Source organism: Orbicella franksi, chromosome 9 (assembly GCF_964199315.1).
Source record: "Orbicella franksi chromosome 9, jaOrbFran1.1, whole genome shotgun sequence".
Taxonomy (NCBI): domain Eukaryota; kingdom Metazoa; phylum Cnidaria; class Anthozoa; order Scleractinia; family Merulinidae; genus Orbicella; species Orbicella franksi.
The window spans coordinates 20429656-20457386 of record NC_138153.1 but is presented as its reverse complement, the minus strand read 5'-3'; the positions used below and the strand labels follow the sequence as shown (position 1 = coordinate 20457386).

Genomic DNA, 27731 nt, shown 5'->3' with positions numbered 1-27731 from the left:
TTTACAGTATTGCACTTGACATTTATGGCGTAATTAGTGTGTTATCACCTGGCGGCTATTGTTATACCACATTAGTGTGCCCAACACACTCAGGCCATTATAGGACAATAGTCCTCTTGAAATGTCTCGGATTGTTTTACAGTATTGCACTTGACATTTATGGCGTAATTAGTGTGTTATCACCTGGCGGCTATTGTTATACCACATTAGTGTGCCCAACACACTCAGGCCATTATAGGACAACTGTCCTTTTGAAATGTCTCGGATTGTTTTACAGTATTGCACTTGACATTTATGGCGTAATTAGTGTGTTATCACCTGGCGGCTATTGTTTAACTGCATTAGTGTGCCCAACACACTCAGGCCATTATAGGACAACTGTCCTTTTGAAATGTCTCGGATTGTTGGTTTTGTTATGTTGCCGGCTTCTATGTGTACTTGACATTCGTTGGCTTTCACGTAAGCCTTTACGAAATGTCTCGGATTTGTTTGTGCCGTTTGTTTTCAACATATTAATCGCCCTTGGCTCATTGGCTGAAGTGCCAGTCTGCTAAGACAAGGGGAGTACACCCACTAGGTTTGAGCTTCCCAGCGTCTTAATCTGATCTACGTTTGAGTAATGTAATTTCAATTTTTCATAAGCATGCCTCCTAAACGAGCCTCTAAGCGCCAGGCGTCAAAAAGTTCCACACAGGCGGTATCGGCGAAACAGCGCCGTTCAGAGGGTAAGTCTGCGTCCCTGCCTAACAGCACGACGTCCTCACCACAGCTCAGCCTCACCGCACTGAGTGAATTGATCTCAAACGCGATTTCTGGGGCCTTACAGTCGGCCGGCATCGGCACTCTCAACATCTCTCCCGCAGTTGGCGAACAGAGACCTAGTAATCAGTCCACGTCACAGCCCACCGTGGTTGAAGATGCCGCCTCAAAAGAGATTGCAGATCTGACGAACACCGTGGCTGCGGGTAGGCTAACCTTTGCGTCCGAGAAACCGGACGGCACGTTTTCCAGTGTCATTTTTGACCTCGAGTCTCGCGTCTCGGATCGTATCAAGGCAAAGATATGGGCAAACGAATATGTTGATTTCGGGTCTCTCCTCTCCGTATCACCAGACGAGTCCAAATATCGATTATCTGTCGCAAATGACCATGATCACCCTAGTCTTTGCCTTGAGCACGTTAAGCCAAAACGGCGTAGCTTATCCATTGACCAATGGGTGACTGCATTTAATGTGTTTGTAGCTGTTTATACAATTAGGGTACCTAAGGCGACAAGTTCTCTGATTTCGGACTATCTTATCCAAGGCTTTATTGTCAAAAGAGCTCGCAGCGGGCAGAATTATGGGTCTGTATGATACGCCTCCCTTTGAAACTTTTAGGGCATCGCCCCTAGGCATCGTTCCCAAAAGGTTACCGGGAGAATTTAGGTTAATTCATCATTTGTCTTACCCGGAGGGGTTATCTGTTAATGATGGTATTCCTAAAGAGTTAGCCACCCGTAAGATATGCCACTATCGATGATGCTGTTAGGCTCATTAAAGCAATCGGACAGGGCTGTTTTCTGGCTAAGACAGACATTAAATCATCGTGCAATATATTTGAATCACTCAGCACTGCGTTAGAATGGATCGCTAAATATAGATTGCACGCGTCGTCGGTCATCCACATTTTAGATGACTTCTTATTTATTGGGCATTCGGAGGCCAAATGTCAGGTAGATCTCGATAATTTTCTTTGCTTTTCCCGTCGTATAGGCGTTCCGATAGCCGATGGGAAAACTATGGGCCCCACTAATGCTCTGCAATTCGCAGGGATCACTTTAGATACGGCATTGATGGAGGCTCGTCTTCCAGAGGACAAGCTTGCCAAATGCCGTACTCAGTTGGCGGATTTTTGCTCTCGTAAAAGCGTCACGCTGAAAGAGCTACAATCTTTAATAGGGCTCCTCAATTTTGCCTGCTGTGTTGTGGTTCCCGGGCGTTCTTTTCTGCGCCGTTTGATAGACTTGATTAAGGGTATCCGGAAACCCACACATCACGTCAGATTAACCCAGGAATGTAAACACGATCTCAACGTCTGGGGGGAATTTTTTAGCGTGTACAATGGCAAATCGTTTTTCCTCGGATCGCGATGGGCCACTTCCCAAAACCTCAATTTATTTACGGACGCGGCGGGTTCCTTGGGCTACGCCGCAGTATTTGGCACACATTGGTGTTTTGGAGAGTGGCCCGCCGCTTGGAAACAACTCCATATTACTCTCTTAGAGTTCTTTCCGATTGTCCTGGCGCTTGAGATTTGGGGACCGCTTATGCGTGACAAGTATATTGTTTTCTTTTCGGATAATCAGGCAGTTGTTGCTATAATCAATAAGCAAACTTCTAAAGATCGTTCAGTTATGGCTTTGCTTAGGCACTTCGTTCTCTGCACACTTAAATACAATATTTTGTTTCATGCTAAGCACATCGCTGGTCGCGTTAACCGCGAGAGCGATGCTTTATCTCGCTTACAGGTAGAGAAATTCAGATCACTAGCGCCTTACGCAGACGAACAACCGACGCCGGTTCCGCCGGGCTTACTACCCAACAACTGGCGCATCACTTGAACGACCTTCTGCATTCAGCCATTACTCAGGGTTCGCGTAAGACTTACCAAAGAGCTTGGTCGACATTTGTCGATTTTTCATCTGAATTTTGCGAGTCGCGTGCCTCGCTCCTTCCGGTCTCGGTAAACAATTTAGCATTGTTTATATCATATCGCTCAGCGAGGAAGTTTGCCTCCTCGACAATCTCGACGTATGTCTCCGCGTTAAGTTAAGTTCACAAGCTAGCTAATTTCCTGATCCCACTAAACAGTTTTTAGTGCAGAAGATTTTAGCGGCTCACAGTAAGCTATACTCTTCACCAACCGTTCGACTTCCAATAACACGTAGCGTGTTGCAACGATTAGTGCTCGCATTAGATCATACCAACTCATCAGCATATCAAAAGCTGTTGTACCAGACCATGTTTTTGGTGGCCTTCTATGGCTTTTTTCGAGTAGGCGAACTCACGGCCAAGGGTGCGATTTTGAAATCTTTAGTACAAATACAAGATCTTCATTTCCAATGTAAAGACAATTGCGTGACCGCCGCGACAATTGTCATCACCGACTTCAAACGTAACTCGGGTAGGCGCCCCTTTTCAGTTGTTTTGGACTGCGCAACGGGAACAGAGTTTTGCCCAGTGAATTATTTACAACGTTACTGTTCTATGCGGGGTACCACTCCGGGTGCCTTGTTCTGCTTTTCCGATGGATCCCCAGTTCAAACTAGCCATTTTACGCAACAACTGCGGCAAGCACCAAATTTTTGTGGACTTGATTCATCCAAATACAAATCTCACTCTTTTCGGATCGGCGCCGCATCGTTGGCGGCTGACCAAGGTTTATCGGATGCCCAGATTCGCCACCTTGGCCGTTGGAAATCCGTCGCGTTTAAACTGTATATTCGTCAACCTGGAGAGGTGTTTAAGACTTAAGCTCGCCTTTCAGTCAGGGGCTGGGGCATCATAATTATTATTTCTAGTCTTCAGTAAACTACCTCAGCTGTTAGCTGTAGCTAAGATCAACGCTCGCCTTCCAGGCATGGGCTGGGGCGGCAATTTTAGCCTAGTACATCCTATTTTATTTTTCCAGTTAGTTATTTTATTTTATTTTATTCCGACAAAGAACGGGCAGGTGCTGGCTTTGTCTACTATTATAAATTACTATTATTACGATTAATCATAACGTGATCCACAATTTCGCTTATCTCCAGAGTTAGTTTGCCTGTCAGACAAGGGCTGGGGCAACAATTTTATATTAGAGTAGTTGTTAATCTAGAGCGCTGGAACGCGTGCTCTTATCGAGCCCGAGAACTAGCCGTAACTCGTTGGGGCTTCAAGGACATGTCAGAGAAGGGCCTGGTGTTCCTGATGCCTTCATATTACATAGTTTCCATAATCTTTATATTTGGTCGTTTCTGCACTATTTCATAGTGCGTGCGTGCGTGCGTGCCTGCGGCTTGGGTTGGGGCTCGCCACAGGATGTGGCTTGTGGCTGTTTTTCGCCCCAACTTTATTCACTGAATCAAATATAGCGATGTTTAATTGATTAATTTGACACCTTAGCATTTGAATGGTTTGAAATAAACGCCACGTGAGTGGCCAAATTAATCCAAACAAGTGTTTCAGTGATTCAGTGGTTTCTGGCCGCACGCACGACCGCGATTATAACCATTTCATTATAGCCTTTTGTGCGCTGGGTTTATAAATAGGCGTCGCTCTCGGCATAAAGAAACTTATGGGAATGCATAACAAAGAGACATATACGCGCGTATATACGCGCATATGTGCGCGTAATAACAAACGCGTATACGCAACATACGCTCGTATGATACGCGTCTGCGTAGTTCGCATATATCTGAGCTGCACTGTACAGTATTTTCAATTGAGATGCAGCAATACAGAGTCTTTTCTCAAGTGCTGTGCTGTGAATTCATCGCAGCTGGACAAAATCCTTAACTTTGTTCAGTATGAACGTGAACAAACATGTGCACGAAGTTGCATTGTAAATAGCTGACAATTGGAGGGGATTATACTAGATATTGCTAGATGATGACTTTCACAAACCTCTCAGTGAATACTTCAAAAGTGTCACACAAAAAGCCCTCCGACTGTCAAACTATATGTGTAAAGTGAGAACTCAAGTCGCAGAGCAATTTATTAATCTTAAGTCTACGTTTGTTCAGTGACATTGAAACAGAGATAAATTTAAGTCAATCATTACATGTGAGCAGAGAAGGCAAATATGTCTCTCAATATACATGTATTACATGTCTACATGTATGCAAATATGCTTCATGAGTATATGTGAGTTAATGAATTTTCCTTGTTGTTATTTTCCTTCTGAGATGTAATTGTTGTTTTCTATGGGTTTTACAGCTTGCCATAGAGCAAGAAGTTTTTTTAAAATTTATTTTTGCCTCCTGTCCACACGTGTCCATGTGACTTTGCTTTCATGAACAAGCTGGCTCCAATTTATTCCATGCTGGAAAGGATCATGATTAGAGGCAAAAAATTCCATAAACAGGTGCATGTCCCTGGAAATGGGCAAGTTACATCCATGAAAGTTTTTGATCTTCTTCACAAAGAAATCATCAGTCTTACCAAATATGGAATTAAGGTGGTTGAGTAAGCTAATTTAGAGACAATAACTTTTAAACATTTGAGAAGACTATGCCACATTTTTGACAAGTTTGAGGATTGCCATAAATTTTAGAAGCAACTTGGAGATGGAAAGGGGTTAAGTGCAGCTCATAGTTAGCAGTGAGAAGGAACGAACATTAAAATAAAAAAATTAAATGCTGATGGTCAATTTGCAATATGGTTACTGCAATAGCTTTGGCAGAAGGCAACGTCATGGTTGAAATGTCATGGAAATGTGGTAGTTCATATAAGAAACAACTTGCACTAATGGCAAGTTGTGGATTTTTCATTTTACATGAGCTTTAAACTGGCCATAACGGACATGCGTCTGTGTAAAAAAAAATTAATAAATAAATACATACAAGTTGATATTACTATGAATTTCATTTTAATGGTTTGACGTAGTTATAATTAACTTTGAACAACGTTTGCTTTTAAAACATCTACATCTGAAACTGTGATGCTATTACAGGTCACATTCTCATAAAACAAAATCTGTTTGCATAAATATACCCTGTAACATAGTTCCATACTTAGCTTAAAATAAAAGCATTTGAAAAGTCCTGTTCAAGTTAAGTATAGCGGTACCTCAACGTGGCTCAATAGTCTAAAATTGGTAATTTTGCCAACATTTTGACAAACACGTCTACTTTTGATCATATCATTCTGTTTTTGCCATATAGATAAGTAGGTCTTAAACAAAACTTTGCTGTAAGTCGGGGCACATTTCTCAAATTTCGGAGGGGCATCCATTTCTGAAAGCCAAATAGTGAGTATACTTCTGGCAAAGGTATCTGTGCGCTGCTTCATGCTGTTAAGCTAAAACTTTGTATGCTTCTGTTGAACTGTTATGACTGTGCATTGACTTATTTTCAAGCACATAGTTTGATACATTCATGATTTAACAATTTCCAAAGAAGCAGCAAAAAAGCCACTTGACGTCCTTTCAAAGAAAATTGAATAACTCATGATACAAAAGTAAAAACTTGGTATGAATAGGTCATCGCACATTGCTATTGATACTCAATAAGGGACCGTTCATTTTTTATGAGGGAGGGGGGGCTGGTGGGATTTGGGAAGCACCATTTAAAAATCGCATGACCCCCCCTCAGCTTACCAATTTTTTCACATGGCCCCCCCTTATAGCGGTCATTTTTGGGGATGACCCCCCCCCAAAAAAAATTGAACAAACAATATTTAGATTTCAACTTTTTTAATATTTCTCTATTACCCCCTACTTCACGTTATTGTGCTCACTATGAAGACAATATTTACAATCTCTATACGACAGAGAGCTGTTGTTTAAAAAACAAATCAAAAGAAAGAGAAGTCAATTTCGGATCTCCTAGTTATGGCTCGCCCTGAGCGTGTGGCATTTGGCCTCTCATTGGCATCTTCCTCATCTGAATTGATGAATGCAAGAATGACGTCACTTGAGTCATCTTCTCCCCCAGAGTCAATGGCATCACTGTCATACTCATCATTGTCACTTTCATCCGTTTCACTGCTGTCAGCACTTGCCCTGTTGTCATTTTGTGTCAATGTCCTGGCATTTCTCAGTGTTGGTTGGCCAGCTCTGAGAGGACTCTTCTGCTGCAAGCATGAATGTCTTACAATTGCCTTTACTTTCTCACTCTTGCTGCTTTTCAAATGCTGCTTCAGCCCGTGGTGGTTTGAGTACTTGTTTAGTTCTGGAACACGTAGCTTTTTAAGCTTGGTTAGACCTCCGCACAACTCAGTCCAAGGATAATCCTCCTCCCTACTTAACTTTGCCTTTTCTTCTGCTCTCTTTTTCCTTTTAAATTCCAGCACTTCAAGATGCTGAAGATAATCCACCACAAACTTCGATTTGAGAATAAACTTATCTGCAAATAGAGCAACGCTCTCTGGGTCAGATAAAACCAGCCTGCCACTTCCATGCTCTTTCTTCTTTATATTGTTAATCCAATCGGGGAAAGAGCGCATTACTACATGAGCATCATGAAAGAGGCTCATTCCAAAATGCGCAATAATGGCAAAAGCGACGAGTCGTTTAAGAAAAGGTTTACAGCTGAACGATCCAGGCAGTTTGACATCTTACAAGCAAAAGAAGCAATTTTTCTAGGTGCGGATGGCTGTTCAGAAAGGGCGAGTGAGTTTTCCATGCAAGGGTACCAGTTGAAGCCCAGTGATGGAAGAAAACTGAACTTCTCCATCAAAGAGAACAGAGCAATGGTGGAAAAGTTGAATGTCATATTGAAAGATGTAAAGGAACACGATTCCACACTCTTTCAGTCCAATGGGCTTGCTTTAAAGCAGGACGAAGAATTTGCCCACAGTTTTAATGTAAAACAGATCAAATGTACAGAAGCTAAGTTGATGAAGGTCACGCAGGACATGGAAGCACTAGAAAATAAGAAGAGCAATTATAACAGCATATTCAAAGGCATACTCAAACAGCACATCAACAAAAGGAGAAGGAAAAAAGAAAACCGCAGAAAGTCAAATGAAAGAAAGAGGAAGCGGACTGAAAACAACGTCCATGGAATCTGTGTTGGAAACCCGCTAGTAAATGATCTTCCACAATGCCTTGTGTACCCTCCTAGAACGGCCGTCCCGGAAGAGTGTCTTAAAGTTGAGGATGTTGCCACGTCGATATTTAGAGGAGATGGGCCATACATCGCCCAGCTCTTGGAAGGAAATTATTTCACCAATGCTGCAAGAAGCAGAATCACCACCAACCTTGAGCGGGAAGTCAGAGATTATGTTTACACCTTCATGTACCCTGAAGAGTACACTCTGACGGAAAGCATTGCTGCTTCTTGCAGCATTGGTGAAAGAGACTCCCATAGCAGCACAAGCGGCCACGAAGAACTCGACGACAGCGGAGATGAAGATGAGTGCCGGTGAAAGTTGCATTCGAAAATAACAGTGTTAAATACTTCTTTTCAGTAGCTACAAATGCTTTTTGTCGCCAAACGTTTTTTAAAGCAGAAGGAAAGTTTGTAATAAATTTGTATCCTGCCTTCTATGTTTATTCTATAGCAATTTTTTTGATATTCAAACATTATGCCATTTTAAAGTTTTACTAAAATATTTCACGTGACCCCCCCTTTTTCCCTTATTTTTTTAGGATGGCCCCCCCTCGAAAGCCATTTTTTTTCGCATGGCCCCCCCCAAATCCCACCAGCCCCCCCTACCTTATAAAAAATGAACGGTCCCTAAACTGTGAAAATTTCATGAGCATATTTAACATATTATTTGAGATATTATTGACACAAGATTTCAAAACCTCTGAAATACGGAAAATTAGAATAAAGTGCACCAAGGCCATTGCAGAGGTCACTCAGTGTCTAAAACAAACTCGGAAGGCACCAGGTTCATACTGCTGTCCCTCTCTGGCTTGTAAAGAGTCAGTGTATCCTTTGCAGTGAGAATGGGGAAGCCGGTTGTAATCGAGTGTTTTGTTTGCCTTGATACAATGCACTCGAGGAGACTGCAAGAAAGGTAACAAGTTCCACCACTGCCAGACCAGATTGCATTTCTTTTGTGGCACACTGCCAATTAAGGGCATTGATGGCCTCATTTTGGTTTTGCGTACCACTATGAAGGCATCTTTTCAGGAGGTCTTGCTCAAAGCTTCAAAAGTGGGACGAACTGTATTTGCAGAGCTTATGGAAGGGGATGGCTATGTTCACAGTCTGAAGTTCTCTTGCAATGTCTGTCTGATATCCACACCATGAATCTTCTCCGGACGGACACAGGTCATGGTCTGGACTAACATCTGTGGACTGGGTGTGATACTAGATTGCCATCACTGCTTTCCTCATTGCCTCAATGTCATGGGTATTAGGGAGCTTTAGATTGGACTAAGAGTGTGCGATTGAGCACGAGTACGATTTTCGATTTTCAAACCAGTGACGTTTTGTAGCCCTAGTTCGTCATGTTGGTTTTAGGCAGACAGGGTGGCTCATTGGATGAAATGGGTATGTGTTGTGATAATGTGAAGCCTGAAAAATAGAATTGAAAAGTCGTTCTCGTACTCGATCTCGTACTTGTAGTCAAATCTAAAGTGCCCTATTGTCTCTGATGGCTTTCCCATAATAAACCTGAAGCTTTTCGATGGTGTTGTCGGTTAGCTTTCTCCTGCCACCAAGTGATGTTCCATCCTTGAAGCGTGAGTGAGTGATTCTTTTCTTCAAGGATCGAAGTCGTGATCCCAAACGTTTTTGAACGCGTCCCACACATTCCAGTTTTTCAATTCAACATTCCCATAAACAGCTTAATCAACAATCAGTTTATGTGCCTTACTGTCCCCATCTCACAGAAATTCTGTGAAGTGGACACCGTTGTTTTGAACAGAACGTTGGAAAATCGAAAGCATGCCACAAGCATCCATCGACCCAGAAGAACCACGATAATTTGCTTGGCACAGATGCTGGTGTCCTTCCCACCACTCATGAAACTTGTCAGCTCCTTCTTTGTCTCTCCAGGGGCACTCTTTTGATATAATTTCAACATCCAGCGCCTTGCCTGTAACTTTAGATAATGCTGTTACAACTCCGTAGGCTGAGGAATAACCTCTCCTTCTCCATGTGCCATGCCCGGATACTCCAATATTAATAATCTCATCTTCTTCTGGCTCATAAAATTGGTTAACTTCTTCAACAGCCACTCATGCTTTCTTTGGCTACAGTTTCTACAGCATTACGAACTGTACCTAAATGGTCACGGTACGAGTTCCGTTCATTGGTGGTAGCATATTCATCACACCAGTAAATTTTACTATCTAGACCTTGATGTCCAACTCCGATATTTTGTGTTGCAAAACAACTCTTCTGTTGACTTCAAATGCTTGGCCCTGGTCGATTTTGCTTGGGGTATAAAAAATTATTGGAATAATTACACTTGGACGTACACTTCAGTACAAGGAGAGTGACAAACCCCTTTTTGGAGTCTTGATCTTCTTCGAAATTAATGCTTTGCATATATTTGCATATTTGAAAAGAGTACACTAAAACGTGTTGAAGGCAGAACCAAGCATGCCAATGTTAAAGGAGGCCAAAAACCCTCTGGAGGTCCTCACTCTTCCTTACTTAAACGTTATTCAACTTCATCTAGTTTTCTGACAGAAGCAGGAAGCAACTTGACTTTGCTACAATCCAAATCCGACACGGTTTATTAAGGCGTCTTCTCATCTTCATCTTCCGAGTCCTCGCTTTTTTCCATCGATTGTTGCTAATTTATGTCTACTTATACTTATTCCCAGTAAACCTCCTTTTCTTTCTTCGAACGTTTCTAAATTTCCTCTTTGGCGGCATAATTTTCAAGATGTTTCAGTAGATAGGTTGTAAACGATTGCAAACAATTTCTGTTACTATTTGTTTTGCATAGGTGAATGTTTATTGTCCTCAACGAAGTCCCAAACTCCTTAACAGTCTCCTAATTGATTAAGGGCACTTAACACCAAATTTCTTAAATTTAAGTTAAAAACATGGCATTTTAATTCACAAAATGACCCGTAAACAACTCTTGTCTCCATGGAAACCAGTGCAATAGTTTCAGAAAAGCTAAAAAACAATAAAATTCTATCAAAAAACAGATTAAGAACACTTCCAAATCTTGAAAGTATAGTGATTGTTAATGTCAAAAAAAGGTTCCAAAAATACAACATTTTTGTGATTTTTCGACTACTGATCCACCATTGTGGGGTTGGTTTTCTGTCACACTGACACCTTGATCTCTTTCATGAGACTGTGACCACAGAGGAAACAGTGTTTACTTTCACCATCTTTGGGCATGTCACAATAGCAATGATGTTGTGGATTCTCCAAAACATGCCTGGGAATAAGGGTGCTGTGGGAGTGATGGAAAACTAAGAGTGAGGGCTGTTGGAATAGAAGCCCCAACTTACTGATGTAGTCATGCTAAAAAGCCTGTGATCAACGGTGTTTATGCAGACTGTTTCCGGCAAAGCTTGCAATTTGGACATGTTTTGCCTTCCACCTTGCATGGTGTTGATTCCTAATCCAACCCCAAATTTGTTAAACATTTTCTTTGAGTAAGGATAAACTTAGTGGCCAATACGTGACAGAGCAAGATATGTGACCAAACAAAGCAACTGTAGTAAACTAATCATGCGATAACTAAGAAAGTCTATAGACAATTGGTAGTAGCTGTAGCTAAGTAACCTGGGGTCATTTGAGTCACTCCAAATTACTGCAATGATTGCTTCCACTAAATACATAATCCATGCAAAATTAGGCGAGAATCTTTGCCTTTTAACCTGTGAGTGAAATCTTTGTCTTTGGCCCTGTCTTCAGTGACCCACTTGTCCAGTTGTTTTGTTATCCTCCCAGCCTTAATATCCTGTTCCATTGCCTTCAAATACCTGAACATTGCAGAGTTAGCGGGCAAGTCATCGAGACTGTTAAGATTGGTAGGGAGGTTGCTTGAAGCAATAGCAAGATTTATCAACATGGAATGTAGATGTTGGACAATATTATTTTTAAGGGTGAAGTGGCTCAAAAAAATCCTTTTACAGAGCTCATCTCTCAAAGGTTTTAATTCTTGACTGGATTTTTTTCCAGCCATCAGTTGAGTTACTTTGCTTCTGTTTGTTGATGACACTAAATGACTAGGTAATTTGCTCTTGAAGTTATCAACCAGACATGCAATACTAATTATTTGTATTTATTGCCAGCGCTTCCAGTTACAATCCTGAGACTTTCCGAATTTTCTAGTCAATGCAGTGCAGATATCTTGGCTCACATTTGAAATGCTAGAAAAATATTTTTCTGAATTATTTCATTGGAAAAGGCTCAAATGAAAAGCTGACATGTTGCCCATAACTGTATAGGTTTTGTTCTCTACTACCTCTATATCTGAAACACGTTTCTCTGTATACAGTGAAACAACCTTGCGGTCTTCCTACAGTTAGCTTTAAATAGCAGGAAGTTACCACTGGGACTAACTATTCAACGTCCCACATTTAAAAAACTGACAAGCCAAGACATAGATTGGTTCCACTTCCCAAAGGGGGTCTATCACCACCAGTGGCTACCTTAAATGCCCCCTCCTCCTCACGGAGCCAAACTAGTTTTTTTGCCAGGTTTTCTGAACTGATCAGTCTTAAAATAAAACTTGGCCAGCATAAGATGGCAATTTTCCAGTTTCCTGTACACCCCATCAGCTAGGTGATCTGGTGGAAGTTCATGGCACAAGGTGTCTCTGACTGGATGAACTTCCGAAACATCAATTTCTGCAATTTTGTTAACTTAAACCCCGTAGGAAAGGGGTACCCATACAAAACTGAATTCTTTCTTTTGAAATTGAAGCTTTTTTGGTTAGCTTCCGTGTGTTTTTTTTATTACAAGGGCTGATCTAGATTGCTGGTATTTCACTTTGCCAATTACTCCTCCTGCATAGAGCAGGGAAAGTGAACAAAGAAAATTTTGATCACATTTTTCATACTCTTTTACATGACCTTTTAATAACAGCTGTACTAACCTTTCTCATCTTTTTTGATGATGTAAGGTGTTAACTTAGATCTGATATCTTCCATACTTAATTAAGGTAGAGGACATGCTTTTCAAGGCAGGGGTTCAGTTTTCAACTGATCCACCTTTCACCTCTGATGCTGCCACTAATGTCTCTAATTGTCTTCTACTCGCACTTCGCTGTGGCAAATTTAACTTTCTCTTATCATTTAGTTGACTTGGGCTGGTATTTCTTAGAGTGGAAGTGTTCTTTGTAACTTCAAGTGTCAAACTTCTGCACAAGACAGCAGGGAGGTCATCAAAGGTGTTCTTTATTTTGTTTTTTTCCTGCAGGGCAAAAACATATGATATTAGGATAACAAAGAAAGAAGTGAATAAATGAGAGAAGGAACAGTAAGAAATAATAAAAAATTTTAAGATAATGCAAAAAGCGTGAAATAATGATGATAAATGTAACAAAGTAAATAATACTACCAAAGTAGGGTAAAATGATCAAAAAATTATGTTTCTATTTTGTGGAGGATTAATAGTGGGGACTATCCTTAAATTGTCAGTGTACTGGTGACAGGGATGAAGGATTAAATACTGATGACAAAGTTTATGTTATATTTTGCAGATATAGCACTTGCTTAAGTTAATCTTACCTTGTCATGTAGTCTTTGAACATGTTTCTTCAAAGCACAAATTAACTCTGATTTGGAAAGATATTCTGTCTTGAGCACAGCCCTCTGTTTAGCTAACTTCCCAACAGGAAAGTGCATCTTGCATTTCTTCAATGTTTTCTGGGTTCTTCTGGACTCGTTCCGCATGTAAACCACTCAATAGTCTCCAAAAACTTGAGAATCCCACAAGGTGAAAATGTCCACTGCAAAAACAAAGCCATAGAAACACAGGCAAGGTTGTTATTGCCATGTCTTCTGTTATAAAACTCAAGATGGAATCTATTATTGTGACACCATTTCACCCATATATAAAATCCACTGTGAAAAAGAATGATTACATTGTTCTACGACTTTAAAAAACCCGTCGTTAGTGTCTCAGTGTATCTGTGTGTGGAAATACAGCTGTATGCTTTGGAAATACAGGATTGATAGTGGGGACTATCCTTAAATTGTCAGTGTACTGGTACTGGTAAATAGATCGTCTTTGAACTACAATCAATACAAATATTGTCTGAAACATGCCTTACCAGAAATGAGTCACAAGATTTGGGGAGTCAACACCATAATGATCTCATACATTGTTCCCATATAAACTAACATGTGTTAGCGTTTTGAAGAATTCCACAAACAAGGTAAATTTTGCCAACAGGACTAAGGCCAATCTGGAGCTGCTGGTAGAACTCAACGAACTTGTAGTAATTTGAAATGCAGCCAAACATCCATTCTACATGCAGTACTGCATGGTCAGATCTGCTGAATTTCCACTCAGCATTACATCAATCTTCCAAGTCATATTTGTCATACTTCCAATACTGAAATATTCTTCTCTAAAATGGTAACTTCCTCATAATTTATGATATTGTGGAAATAAGAGACCAGCAGAACCTCTCAAACACTTTAAAGGCTGTAAGCTGCTGCTATGTTTATTGTCTCGTTTGGTACTAAATCCAACGAATGAGGTGATGTCAGTTCCAGTACTTCCCTCCTCGATTACGGTCAGACAGTGGCGTCTTCATGGGTCTGCATGCATGTATTGCATGCATAAGACCCCAAACATCACTGCTACTGGCTGGGAAAATAAAGAACGAAAAAAATAGGAATGAAATTGAAAAGTTTTACTTGCTTTGGTGATTGGACAAGAAGTGGCTCTTTCTTTTATAATTGTCTCGGTCTCTGAAACGAGGATAACCAGATAATTTCATGAATGTTTCCAACTGTGTAACATGTCCTCGTGTATTCTCTTACCGTAGCTTTTTGCGCTATTTCTTAACAATGTCAGTGGGCTTTAACTTTAACTTAACCTACGGATTAAAACCTCAAGTCAGTCGCATCAAAATTGCCACAGTTTCACAGACGATACATTTTCCAAGTTAAGTTGCCCATAGCCACTTTGATTTGTTATGCTGATAATAGAGATTGATCTGCAGTTTGCAAAGTTGTATGTTACTTTAGTTAACTGTAATGCAGTGACTTTTTTCATCTTACTTTTTTCCTAGTCCGCTTTGGATTTATGGAATCTAGAAATAAGTTGCACATATAACTTTAAAAATGTATTTTTGTCTTTGGTGTAGACGAATGTTATATACAGTATTTTCTATTGAGATGCAGCAATGCAGAGTCTTTTCTCAATTGCGGTGCTGTGAATTCATCGCAGCTAGACAAAAACCGTAACTTTGTCCAGTATGAACGTGAACAAACATGTGCAAGAAGTTGCAGTGTAAATAGCTGACAATTGGAGGGGATTATACTAAATATTGCTAAATGATGACTTTCACAGACCTCTCAGTGAATACTTCAAAAGTGTCAAACAAAAAGCCCTCCGACTGTCAAACTATATGTGTAAAGAGAGAACTCAAGTCACAGAGCAATTTATAAATCTGAAGTCTGTACGTTTGTTTAGTGACACTGAAAAAGAGATAAATTAAATTTAAGTCATAATCATCACATGTGAGCTGACAAGGCAAATATGTCTCTCAATATACACGTATTACATGTCTACATGTATGCACATATGCTTCATGAGTATATATGAGTTAATGAATTTTCCTTGTTGTTATTTTCCTTCTGAGATGTAATTGTTGTTTTCTATGGGTTTTACACCTTGCCATAGAGCAAGAGGTTTTTCTAAAATTTATTTTTGCCTCCTGTCCACACGTGTCCATTTGACTTTGCTTTCATGAACAAGCTGGCTCCAATTTATCCCATGCTGGAAAGGATCATGATTAGAGGCAAAAAATTCCATAAACAGGTGCCTGTCCTTGGGAATGGGCAAGTTACATCCATGAAAGTTTTTGATCTTCTTCACAAAGAAATCATCAGTCTTACCAAATATGGAATTGAGGTGGTTGAGTAAGCTAATTTAGTGACAATAACTTTTAAACATTTGAGAAGACTATGTCACATTTTTGACAAGTTTGAGGATTGCCATAAAATTTAGAAGCAACTTGGAGATGGAAAGGGGTAATTGCAGCTCATGGTTAGCAGTGAGAAGGAAGGAACATTAGAACAAAAAAAATAAAATGCTGATGGTCAATTTGCAATATGGTTACTGCAATAGCTTTGGCAGAAGGCAACGGCAATGGTTGAAATGTCATGGAAATGTGGTAGTTCATACAAGAAAAAACTTGCACTAATGGCAAATTGTGGATTTTTCAACTTAAATGAGCTTTAAACTGACAATGATTGACATGCGTTTGTGTAAAAAAAAAAATGAATAGATACATACAAGTTGATATTACTATGAATTTCATTTTAATGGTTTGACGTAGTTATAATTAACTTTGAACAACGTTTGTTTTTAAAACATCTACATCTGGAACTGTGATGCTATTACAGATCACATTCTCATAAAACAAAAAATGTTTGCGTAACATATACCCTGTAACAAAGTTCCATACTTTGCTTAAAATAAAAGCATTTGAAAAGTCCTGTTCAAGTTAAGTATAGCAGTACCTTAACGTGGCTCAATAGTCTAAAATTGGTAATTTTGCCAACATTTTGACAAACACGTCCACTTTTAACGATATCATTCTGTTTTTGCCATATAGCTAAGTAGGTCATAAACAATACTTTGCTGTAAGTTGGGGCGCATTCCTCAAATTTCGGAGGGGCATCCATTTCTGAAAGCCAAATAGTGAGTATACTGGCAAAGATATCTGTGCGCTGCTTCATGCTGTTAAGCTAGAATTTTGTATGCTTCTGTTGAACTGTTATGACTGTGCATTGACTTATTTTCAAGCACATAGTTTGATACATTCATGATTTAACAATTTCCAAAGAAGCAGCAAAAAAGCCACTTGACGTCCTTTCAAAGAAAATTGAATAACTCATGATACAAAAGTAAAAACTTGGTATGAATAGGTCATCGCACATTGCTATTGATACTCAATAAACTGTAAAAATTTTATGAGCATATCTAACATATTATTTGAGATATTATTGACACAAGATTTCAAAACCTCTGAAATACGGAAAATTAGAATAAAGTGCACCAAGGCCATTGCAGAGGTCACTCAGTGTCTAAAACAAACTCGGAAGGCACCAGGTTCATACTGATGTCCCTCTCTGGCTTGTAGAGAGTCAGTGTATCCTTTTTTCCAGTTTCGAAGCTGTTTCCTCCTTCTTTTGGCCTCCTGTGTGCTGTTGCAGTGAGAATGGGGAAGCCGGTTGTAATCGAGTGTTTTGTTTTGCCTTGATACAATGCACTCGAGGAGACTGCAAGAAAGGTAACAAGTTCCACCACTGCCAGACCAGATTGCATTTCTTTTGTGGCACACTGCCAATTAAGGGCATTGATGGCCTCATTTTGGTTTTGCGTACCACTATGAAGGCATCTTTTCAGGAGGTCTTGCTCAAAGCTTCAAAAGTGGGACGAACTGTATTTGCAGAGGCTATGGAAGGGGATGGCTATGTTCACAATCTGAAGTCCCTATTACAATGTCTGTCTGATATCCACACCATGAATCTTCTCCGGACGGACACAGGTCATGGTCTGGACTAACATCTGTGGACTGGGTGTGGTACCAGATTGCCATCACTGCTTTCCTCATTGCCTCAATGTCATGGGTATTAGGGAGCTTTAGATTGGACTAAGAGTGTGAGATTGAGCACGAGTACGATTTTCGATTTTCAAACCAGTGACGTTTTGTAGCCCTAGTTCGTCATGTTGGTTTTAGGCAGACAGGGTGGCTCATTGGATGAAATGGGTATGTGTTGTGATAATGTGAAGCCTGAAAAATAGAATTGAAAAGTCGTTCTCGTACTCGATCTCGTACTTATAGTCAAATCTAAAGTGCCCTATTGTCTCTGATGGCTTTCCCATAATAAACCTGAAGCTTATCGATGGTGTTATCGGTTAGCCTTCCCCTGCCACCAAGTGATTTTTTATCCTTGAAGCGTGAGTGAGTGATTCTTTTCTTCAAGGATCGAAGTCGTGATCCCAAACGTTTCTGGACGTGTCCCACACATTCCAGATTTTCAATTCCACGTTCCCATAAACAGCTTGTTCAACAATCAGTTTATGTGCCTTACTGTCCCCATCTCAAAGAAATTCTGTGACGTGGACACCGTTGTTTTGAACAGAACGTTGGAAAATCGAAAGCATGCCACAAGCATCCTCGACCCAGAAGAACCACGATAATTTGTTTGGCAAAGATGCTGGTGTCCTTCCCACCACTCATGAAACTCGTCAGTTCCTTCTTTGTCTCTCCAGGGGCACTCTTTTGATATAATTTCAACATCCAGCGCCTTGCCTGTAACTTTAGATAATGCTGTTACAACTCCGTAGGCTGAGGAATAACCTCTCCTTCTCCATGTGCCATGCCCGGATACTCCAATATTAATAATCTCATCTTCTTCTGGCTCATAAAATTGGTTAACTTCTTCAACAGCCACTCATGCTTTCTTTGGCTACAGTTTCTACAACATTACGAACTGTACCTAAATGGTCACGGTACGAGTTCCGTTCATTGGTGGTAGCATATTCATCACACCAGCAAATTTTACTATCTAGACCTTGATGTCCGACTCCGATATTTCGTGTTGCAAGAACAACTCTTCTGTTGACTTCAAATGCTTGGCCCTGGTCGATTTTGCTTGGAGTATAAAAAATTATTGGAATAATTACACTTGGACGTACACTTCAGTACAAGGAGAGTGACAAACCCCTTTTTGGAATCTTGATCTTCTTCGAAATTAATGCCTTGCATATATTTGTATATTTGCAAAGAGTACACTAAAACGTGTTGAAGGCAGAACCAAGCATGCCAATGTTAAAGGAGGCCAAAAACCCTCTGGAGGTCCCCACTCTTTCTTACTTAAACGTTCTTGGAAACCTTCACATCTATGCCGTCTCAACTGCCAGTGACATGTTGGTGTTACCTTGTGAATAATCAGTGGAGGACGGAGGTGGAGGATCAGAAGCTGTGGCTAGTGGTTCGGGACAAGGAGGTACAACAAGCTCTGTATTTGGGGCCGATGGTTGTGATATTTCAGGTGCATGAGACTGTGGAGGGTATCTCATATCAAACTCTGTATTAGAGTACGGAGATTGTGTAGTTGGTGGTTGCTCGGCACCACGTGCTAAGGGTTGTACAGGAACGTCATGTACAGGAGACAAACGCCTGATCTTGGTGGACTTGATTACAAACAAAGATGATCGAAAACAGGACAACTGCAACAACAATAGGCACCACAATGGCAGGAACGTTGACTCCTTAACGGTAGAAGGAATCATATAACAAAGTAACTCTTTTGTATTGTGAGCGCTCTCTGTTATGCCGTATGTCAGAATACGTTAAATCATTTCTACAACACTGACTATTGTTCATTGCATTTACATAAAACATATCCACTTAAAATTGGTTTGGCATTTTATTCACAAGTTAAAGTTGTATTCCCCATTGCTTCGGATTATGATAACGAACATTCAAAATTCACTGAAGCTCAGTCTAATATCTCAAATTTTAAACTGCGCATACGTGTCTAATTTGACAATTACCTCCGTGACTCACAAAATGACAGAAAGTTTAAATGAGTCCCTCGGCTGTGCAAGGGAGAACACTTTGCAGACATCTGCTATCTGAGGTGACTGATGAATCCTGACAGGATTTAATTAACACAAATTAAAAAACAACAATTTCTTACGAACATATAATAACTAAGAGGTCAGTACCTTTCTTGTAATGGACCGTTGCTTTAAACTTGTCACTTCTCTGACGGGCATAATATTCAACGAACATGTGATTTCCGTTAGAAGTCACAACATCATGATAGTTTGAACTGCAGTAGGTGCCCAGAAGCCGAGAAGATGATGAGGTTCCATCTCTAACTTTTACGTATCCACACGAGCAGCTCGAATAGCTAGATATGGTCATCTTTGCAAAACTCACCTCCAGAATGTAACCATTCGCCGTGTCAATTTTAAATGTGCAACTCGAGTAAGGTACGCTGGTGGGATAGTAGTCGTTAATATCTAGACTGCTTGCAATGGATGACGAACTTGAGCTTGCAACAAAAATATCTTAAAGAAAAAGTGACATATTTAATGTTGAGATCACAATTACTAACGCAATAACAGGGAGGTTAAAAGTGACGTCATGTCTGTTCGAAAGTGCATCCGCTATACATTGCCCAAGGTTCTTGGAGCAGCTGCAAGCTACAGTGTATTAGACCTTTTATCCAGTCGATGACAATGGCTGATCGAAAAAAGTAATCGATTAATCCATAGTTATCGATGGAACGACTCAATTGATATCGACTATTTCATTCTGTGTTGTGTAGCTATCGCTCGGTTTCTATATTCGTTTAAATCTCATATAAAGTTCCCTTTACCTAGAAAGAAAGGTAACCCTAATCCTTAATTTGCTAACTGTATATTTCGTGTATTTACTGACTTTTAGGCTGAAATACCGCAAAATCAACTGGTGATAACAAATCTTATCGTAACTCTCTTAAAATTCTCGAGCGTGACTGGTTATTCCGGCCGCGCGCCAATTTGTCACGTAATCGACACACGATCATCTGGGTGTCTACTTAAGCAATAGACCACATGTTTTTGTGGTCTATAGACTGATAAACCACGCGGGATATTGGAAGAACACGCGAAAAATTCGTAAATCACGAGCTTACAATTATCCCTCGAGTGCGCGTTGGATATGAGATGTTAGATAGCCAAAGATGCGCGTAGCGCCGAGTTGGCTATAATCGTCTCACATCCAACAAGCGCGACTGGAATAATTGTTTAATTAAAGAACGCCCCCAAAATATAGAAAATTAGAATTAGAAAACGCCACAGAAAATTACGCGTACGCTTACCACATGTGTAGAGCATGATATAATTGCCCTTAGTAGCCACTCAGCTAAGTTCTGTTTGGAAATCTACGAATCTGATTGATTTTCTCATCGTTTTTTATTCTCTGATTGACAACGATTGCGCATACGCTGCTCTTGAAACTGAAAATCTAGGCCATTATTTTAACCTGCTTATTAAAATTCAAATTAAGAAAAGTTTTTGAAATATAAGTGCTCAATGCTTAAATTAAGGGTGTTTTTTCGCGCGAAAGAAGTTCTAAAAGACTTTTTTAATCTCGAAATTTGTTATTGATGCGACTTATTAGTAACTGCACCAATAGGAGTACAATTCAGGGAGTAATCGAAGCAGTGGGGTCACCCCTAGGGCCAGTCATGGCGAACACATTTGTGTTCGATCGAGGAGAATCTAGAAAGCGAGGATAAGTTACCATCTTTTTGCCGCGGAAAAGGATATTCTAACTGCTACGGCTTTCCTGGCAACACTAGACGAGGCACACTCAGCAATCAGCTTCACGATGGAAGTTACAAACAACAACAAACTACTTTTTATCGGAATGGAGCTCATCCTCACCAGATCTATTTGCTGAAGAATGTGACAGCTTGAGAGGGATCTTCTTGAAACTGAAGTGCCCAGAGGAGCTCATTAGTTCCACCGTAACTAGGTTCATCGAGTCGCGAAATTAACAATAAGTTCGCGATGTTCAAGCAAATGCACCCGTTTGGATTATTCTGCCAGTCAAGGATGAATATCAGCTGACGTTGTATGAAGACAGCTGTCCGATCTTGGAAAGAAAATAAACAGCGATCTACATGTACGTCCAGTTTTCACAAGCAAGGAAATTGCCGATGACAGCAAAGTAGCAGAGGCCAAACCACTCAACATGGCGTTGTCTACAAATTCGAATGTGATCTGTGTGAGCTATACTCGCCGACACCTTTTCCAACGCATTGATGAACACAAGTATTCAGCTATTGGAAAACCCCTGCGTGACACAGTGAATCTGACTCAATTAATCTGAATCTGACTCAATTAAAGCAAAGCTATTTAATACTTAACTAACACTCTCTACATTCCACATTGTAGAATTTTTAATGACATGCAACGAGACTTTCACACGCATTCTTAGTACTATAAAGTACTCATAATAATCTGACTTTAAGAATTTGCTGATGATGAATGAATCATCGAAACGTCATTCGAAATTATTATCGCTAATTTTTTTCTTAATTGTTTGTCCAAAGCCTAGTTATTAGAACATACATACATGCTTCATTTATTCCAGAAGCAAATTAGATATACAAATGAAAACTAAAGATAAGGACTGACAAAGAAAGTTGTGCTTAGATTTAAACTGCTGAAGGTTGTCAGGTTTCACTTCATCTCTTGGTAATTCATTCCATAATATAAAAATCCTAATGAATGTTTATAACAATTAAGTCTTGCGGGTTTGACATAAAGTCTGTACGGATGATTTTCTCTCATATACCGAGTCGTGGCGAAATCAAAAAAGTCTTCAAGTTTCAACTGGTAAAAACACTCAATAACTAAAGATAGGAAAGTTCTACGGTCGGACAGAGTAGGCTATTTTAGTAGTTTGTATCGGTTTTCGTAGGACATCTCTCCTTTGCGTCGAGTTGATGAAAGCCTTGATGCTCTTCGCTGTACGTTCTCAAGGGTACGGATGACCTTGACAAGGTACGGACACCAGACTGGTACCGCATTTTCCAAAATTGGCCGTACAAGAGATTTGTACGGCACAGAAAAAACATTTGCATTAGCGATGCCTACAGAGCGTTTGATAGAACACAGAACTTTGTTCGCTTTATTCACAAAAATACTAATGTGACCTGTTTTGACAGAAACATAACATCATAATAACACAGACATAACGACAAAAGGAAAAGATCAGTTTTTTCCTTATGTAGTTACGTTCATGCTTTTATGTTGCAGTTATGTCAGGATGTCAGCATGTTCACACTACAAACATAACGACATAACGTCCTTCTTATGTCCTTATGTTTATGTCGTTATATCGCAAGTGTGAGCTAGGCCGTGCTATTACCAATACAAAAATAACAAGCCTAACGATCAACCTCGTCGCCATGCACAATTTTTTTAGAAATCAAGCTACTCACAAAATGTCTGTGCTCGCGCTGGTTATATAAACAATAGCATTTATTATACCGCGGTATTATTCAGAATGATTCACTTCCGTGATTTTGCACAGTAATATTGAAGCCTGTGCTAAAATTGGACAGGAGAAAGAACTTACTTGTTTGATAATGTCTGTCACAGGCATAAATTGAAGCTTTAGACGGCGAGTAAGTAGCCGGGTTTGTAGTCCAGTACGGGTGCGTTGGCCGTTGCGTTGGCCAGTACGTTGGGTTTGGAGTTGAAAAGCTGTCTCCTGTTTGGTAAAATGGCATAAATCCAGAATCACTGGTCCAATAACTGGAGTGGAACTGAACATGAATAGATCCAAACGAGGTGACAGGCGAAGGGATTGTAGAACCACAGTACTTTCCTATCTGAACCATACTCACTTTTCACCTCCACGTAGTCGTCGCGACAGGAGTAGGAATACTCTACATCAAATTTCGTGAAACTTAATTTTATGTTCTTCCACCAAGGTACTGGTGTTATAGTCCAGTTACACGATATGCTGATTGGATAGTTCCAAGGAAGATTGGGGCTGTAAATGACGCCAGCAGAAGCTCCCGGGTCGATTTGTGGACAACCTAAAATAACAATTTATGTCAATGAAGTTCATAACTGAAAGTGACCTCAACGACTGTACCTCACTGCAACCCCTCAAAGGTTTTGTTTAACATCAGAAAATCCGCACGGTGATTCCTGTAATTTTGTCTTGTCCACGCTATTGGTACCTTAATAAAGAGTTCGATATTCGCCAAAATTCCATGTCTATTAAGTTCCACAAGGAATAAGGAACCTAGGGAAGAAGCGTAGTCTTTTTTTTTTATGCACCTTGAGTATTCTTCACACGACAATGGTGGATATGTTATTTAGCCAATCAGAGTGTGCATAACATCCTAGCTAGTAATATTCCTTGTATTTTAATGCTAATTGTAGTTTGTATTTATAACCCTCACTAACCATGTTACTGAATTCGACGTGCAAAAATTTAAGACTTTTTTACTCAAAATTTCCCTTTTTTCTGGAACAAAATTTTTATTTTACTCAACAAATAAACAATAAACAGCAACAAGGGATAGATACAAGACAACTGACTAAACACGACCAGTTTGACCCGGCTGATTTGAACTTGCTTATTTCAAACCATTTCCCTTGGATCTGCCCGTTTCCTTTTCAGTCATTGGCTATTTTGAATTCTGTTACTTCCAGATCCCCGTTATTTCGAGCTAATTTCTGTTTCCCTTGTGGTACCGGACTCCTGGCGGAGTGGTACGAGTTCTAGCACTAAGGCCTGTTTCTCGAAAGACCGCGAAACTTTTCGGGCCCGCGAAAAAATGTCTAGTTAATCTGTATCTAAAAACAGAGGGATGTATACGTCTGAATCTTCCTGTACGAAGGGAACCTCTGTACATATTAAGATTATGTGAATAAAATAGCTCTGCATTCATTAGGTTTGAGATTTTGCTATGGCTTTCCGGGTGCGAAAACTTTTCGGGACCTCCAAGAAAAGGGCCCCTGGCAAGGGTTATGGTGTTGCGTCCTTGGCCCTGACACTTTACTCTCGCAATGCCTCTCTCCACTCAAATTGGTGCCGGCGAACTTAATACTGGGTGGTAACCCTGGGATGGACTACCATCCCATCCAGGGTGTAGTAGAAAAACTTTTCGTAACTCAATTTTACGGAAACCGAGACAAGCTCCAGCAGCTAGGCTTACCACTTGGCCAGTTGCAGACCAACGGATAACTCTTATTTTATCGTGTTACGTTGATGGTCATATTATGCGACTGCAAATACAATACAGTAAATACTGTCGGGCCTCTTAAATACGGACACTGAAAGGGCAGACCTGAGTGTCTGTATCATGAAAGTGGCCGTATTACATAGTTATAGATTATATGAATTCTCGATTCATTCTGGGACTAAGTGAACTGTTCGTAGTAAAGACGTCTCCGTATTCTCTTCCTCTATACATACTGATACTCACGTCTGCCCTTTCGATGTCCTTAAAGAGGTTCTACTGTCCATTGTTTAAAAAACGCACCTGATGAATCAGTACGTTCCCTGTAATGAGCCACGAACCCCTTTTTTGTGTTGGAATAATCAGACTTGAATTGTATGTACATGTATCGACCGGACGAATAGACTGGTGAGGGAAGACTAGTACCACAGCTTTTTGACAAACGAGGGGAGGAATTGTCGCGTCCATCCAACAGTTCTACGCTATCATGGATACACGCTGAAACATCTTCCAGTTCAAATGTTGTAAAGTAGAGGAGGACTTTGCTTCCAAAGGGAGCAAAGAAGTGCCACGTGCAATTCTCGTTGTCATCATAATTGTTAGGATATCCAGGACTGTAGATTGAGCCATTTGGAGTATTGACTAGATAAATAGTTTCAACCGTGAGTCCACTACATCCTGACCCTGTCAACCAAATAGTCATTTAATTATTGGTTAAAGTTCTAGGAACAGTTAAAAGTAAAACCGGACAGTTAAAGTTTATTGATTTCTTCACGGTCCGTGGTTTTCGTGATCCGCAACTTTCTTTCGCACAGAGGCAATTTTTCCTACTACTGACGTAATCTGTTCCCAGTATGTAATCTTTCGAGAGTCGGCTATTTTGTTTGGATGTCAGACCGAGGTAATTCTCTTAATTTCAGTAATTATTTTCCGTTGACACTCAGAAGTGCAAGACTACATTGTAAAAATCTGAATCATATGAACTTGCTTTGCGTCCTTAGACAAAGACTTTTATTGTACTCAGTGATTCTTATAGCCCATTGGTCCTCATTTGATTTTCCCTCAAAAGGGTCAATAGCATCTTTCTAACCTCTTTCTTGCAAGTAGTTAGATTCCAAGATATTTTAATTTGAAGGTCATTTTTAACTCGTGCATTGCGTTAGTACGTTACTGGTTGTAGAGGGGGAGAGGATTATGCGACTTAGGGGTTGGCTGATCATCTGTTAACGTTTTGCGAAATTCCGCTGTTTTACGGGGCATACATCGTTTGACATCTCTAGGGCAACATGTTACGTAACTGCGAGTGTTTCGCTAAAAATGTAATTTTAATTTTAAGTGTGTTAAAATTTCCGGTTCGTTTGTTGGTCGGGGAAAGTGTTTTTTTAAATCTCAATTGTTCGGACGTACGTCACGTAACTGTGACGTAGATGCTGGGAAAGGTTCAATTCAAGTCACAAAAAGGTTGGCTTCTATCTGTCAACATTATGTTACTGCGTGGTAAACATTTATTAGATAACCTTTCTGCTGCGGACATGAAGTCCAGAGAAAAGATCTTTGGGAAAGTTAACGTTAGGCCCCAGTTATGTGAAAACGTATTCCCTTTAGGCCAAGTCAAAGTTGACCCGGTATGATCATTCATAACCCTTATGAACAACTGAAAGTGCGAGTATCCCTCTTTCTTTGACTTTTCCGCGGTCATTCGATCACAGTGGGTTTTGCCGAGTTAATTGTCACTTCTTCGATACGAATTTCTGCTTAAATCCTAAAGCTAGGCGTTACGTGACACTCGCCACGCCGAGAGTTGTCCCGGTTAGGCGAACCAAAGCGTTTATATGAAGAAAAATTGTCCTGCTTGCCAGGGTTACCCTACTTCTAAAAGAATGTCCGGATTTAATCTCCTGGTCACTCGCTCTGATATTCAATCAATCGATCGATATTGGTATTTTTCGTGATGAATGGAAAAATGCAAGAATCACGCCTCTTTTTAAGAAAGCAGGAAGTAGGAGTGATCCTTCTAATTATCGACCGATCTCGATTATCCCGGTTGTGGCCAAGGTTTTCGAGCGAATTATTTATGATCAGTTGTATCATTACCTAAATGAAAATAATCTTCTCAGTAGACACCAATCCGGTTTTCGCTCGCTTCATTCTACAGTTACTGCATTGATTGAAGCGACTGATAATTGGTCTTTAAACATCGATCGTGGCTTTATTAATGCCGTTGTATTTTTAGATCTTAAGAAGGCTTTCGATACTGTGGATCAATCTATTCTTCTCTCAAAATTACAAGCTTATGGTATTCAGGGTTCCACAAACCAATGGTTCTGCTCTTATTTAAAAAACCGAACCCAAACGTGTCTTGTAAACGGGAATAAATCGTCCAAAATGTTCCTTCGCTGTGGTGTTCCACAGGGAACGATTCTTGGGCCCCTTTTATTTCTATTGTATATAAATGATTTGCCTAATTGCCTCCAGCATTCCCAACCAAGGATGTACGCCGATGACACTAGTATTACTTTTGCTGGTAGTGACGTTGATGAAATAAATAGTTGTATTAGTCTTGATTTGGAGAGAATTCATGTGTGGCTTGCAGCCAACAAACTAACTTTAAATATGACAAAGACAGAATTCCTTTTGATTGGTTCCAAGCAAAGGCTTTCAAATTTTACAGTGAATCCTACTACTAATATCAACCTGTTTCCGATAAAACGAGTCTCGACTGTTAAATCCTTAGGTGTACACATTGATGAAAATCTTACTTGGGAGTGTCATATCAATGAGCTTTCCAAAAGGATTGCTTCTGGCATTAGCGCCATTAAACGTATTAGGTATTCGGTCCCATATAAGACTTTACTTTCCGTTTACAATTCATTAGTCCAACCTCATCTCGATTACTGCAGTTCGGTGTGGGGATCCTGTTCTAAAACTCTTTCTCAAAAGTTACAAAAACTACAAAATCGGGCAGCACGCGTCATAACTTTTTCAAATTACGATCGTAATACTGATGAATTGTTGAGGATGGTCAACTGGGTTAAACTGGACCGTCAACGCCTTGTTAATAAATCAATAATGATGTACAAGATTGTAAATAATATGGTTCCGGAATATCTTTGTTCACGCTTTGTCTTCCGTTCCGATACTTTGACTTATAAGCTAAGAGATAGT

The 27731-nt window shown here is 40.1% G+C and overlaps 3 protein-coding genes, 1 long non-coding RNA gene and 4 pseudogenes across 5 annotated transcripts in view; 2 read left to right on the top strand and 6 right to left on the bottom strand.

Annotated features, from left to right (window-relative positions):
* Positions 1-9438, bottom strand: part of LOC145498018 (uncharacterized) — a 139191-nt gene extending 129753 nt beyond the window's left edge. Inside the window, exon 1 of the mRNA XM_081477893.1 lies at positions 9426-9438. The gene's annotated coding sequence lies outside the window, so the exon portion shown is untranslated. The remainder of the gene's footprint in view (positions 1-9425) is intronic.
* LOC145498025 (uncharacterized) overlaps positions 1-27731 on the top strand; it is a 113584-nt gene that overhangs the window by 69012 nt on the left and 16841 nt on the right. The window lies entirely within an intron of this gene.
* Positions 5645-27731, top strand: part of LOC145497973 (uncharacterized) — a 41419-nt gene continuing 19332 nt past the window's right edge. Inside the window, exon 1 of the mRNA XM_081477846.1 lies at positions 5645-8428. Within this exon, the coding sequence (XP_081333972.1) occupies positions 7139-8110 (972 nt within the window). The 5' untranslated portion in view covers positions 5645-7138 and the 3' untranslated portion in view covers positions 8111-8428. The remainder of the gene's footprint in view (positions 8429-27731) is intronic.
* Positions 8502-10521, bottom strand: LOC145498541 (uncharacterized; annotated as a pseudogene).
* Positions 10632-12786, bottom strand: LOC145498540 (uncharacterized; annotated as a pseudogene).
* On the bottom strand, positions 12677-16284 carry LOC145498015 (uncharacterized). Its single transcript, XM_081477890.1, has 2 exons — positions 13344-16284; positions 12677-13026 (listed from the first exon to the last, which is right to left on the bottom strand). Exons 1-2 carry the CDS (start codon positions 13506-13508, stop codon positions 12805-12807), a joined length of 387 nt encoding a protein of 128 aa, XP_081334016.1. The 5' UTR covers positions 13509-16284; the 3' UTR covers positions 12677-12804.
* On the bottom strand, positions 16796-18688 carry LOC145497978 (uncharacterized; annotated as a pseudogene).
* Positions 19118-25269, bottom strand: LOC145498539 (tolloid-like protein 2; annotated as a pseudogene). Its single transcript, XR_014050871.1, has 3 exons — positions 24870-25269; positions 22946-23411; positions 19118-19881 (listed from the first exon to the last, which is right to left on the bottom strand). The product of XR_014050871.1 is annotated as a tolloid-like protein 2 (transcript).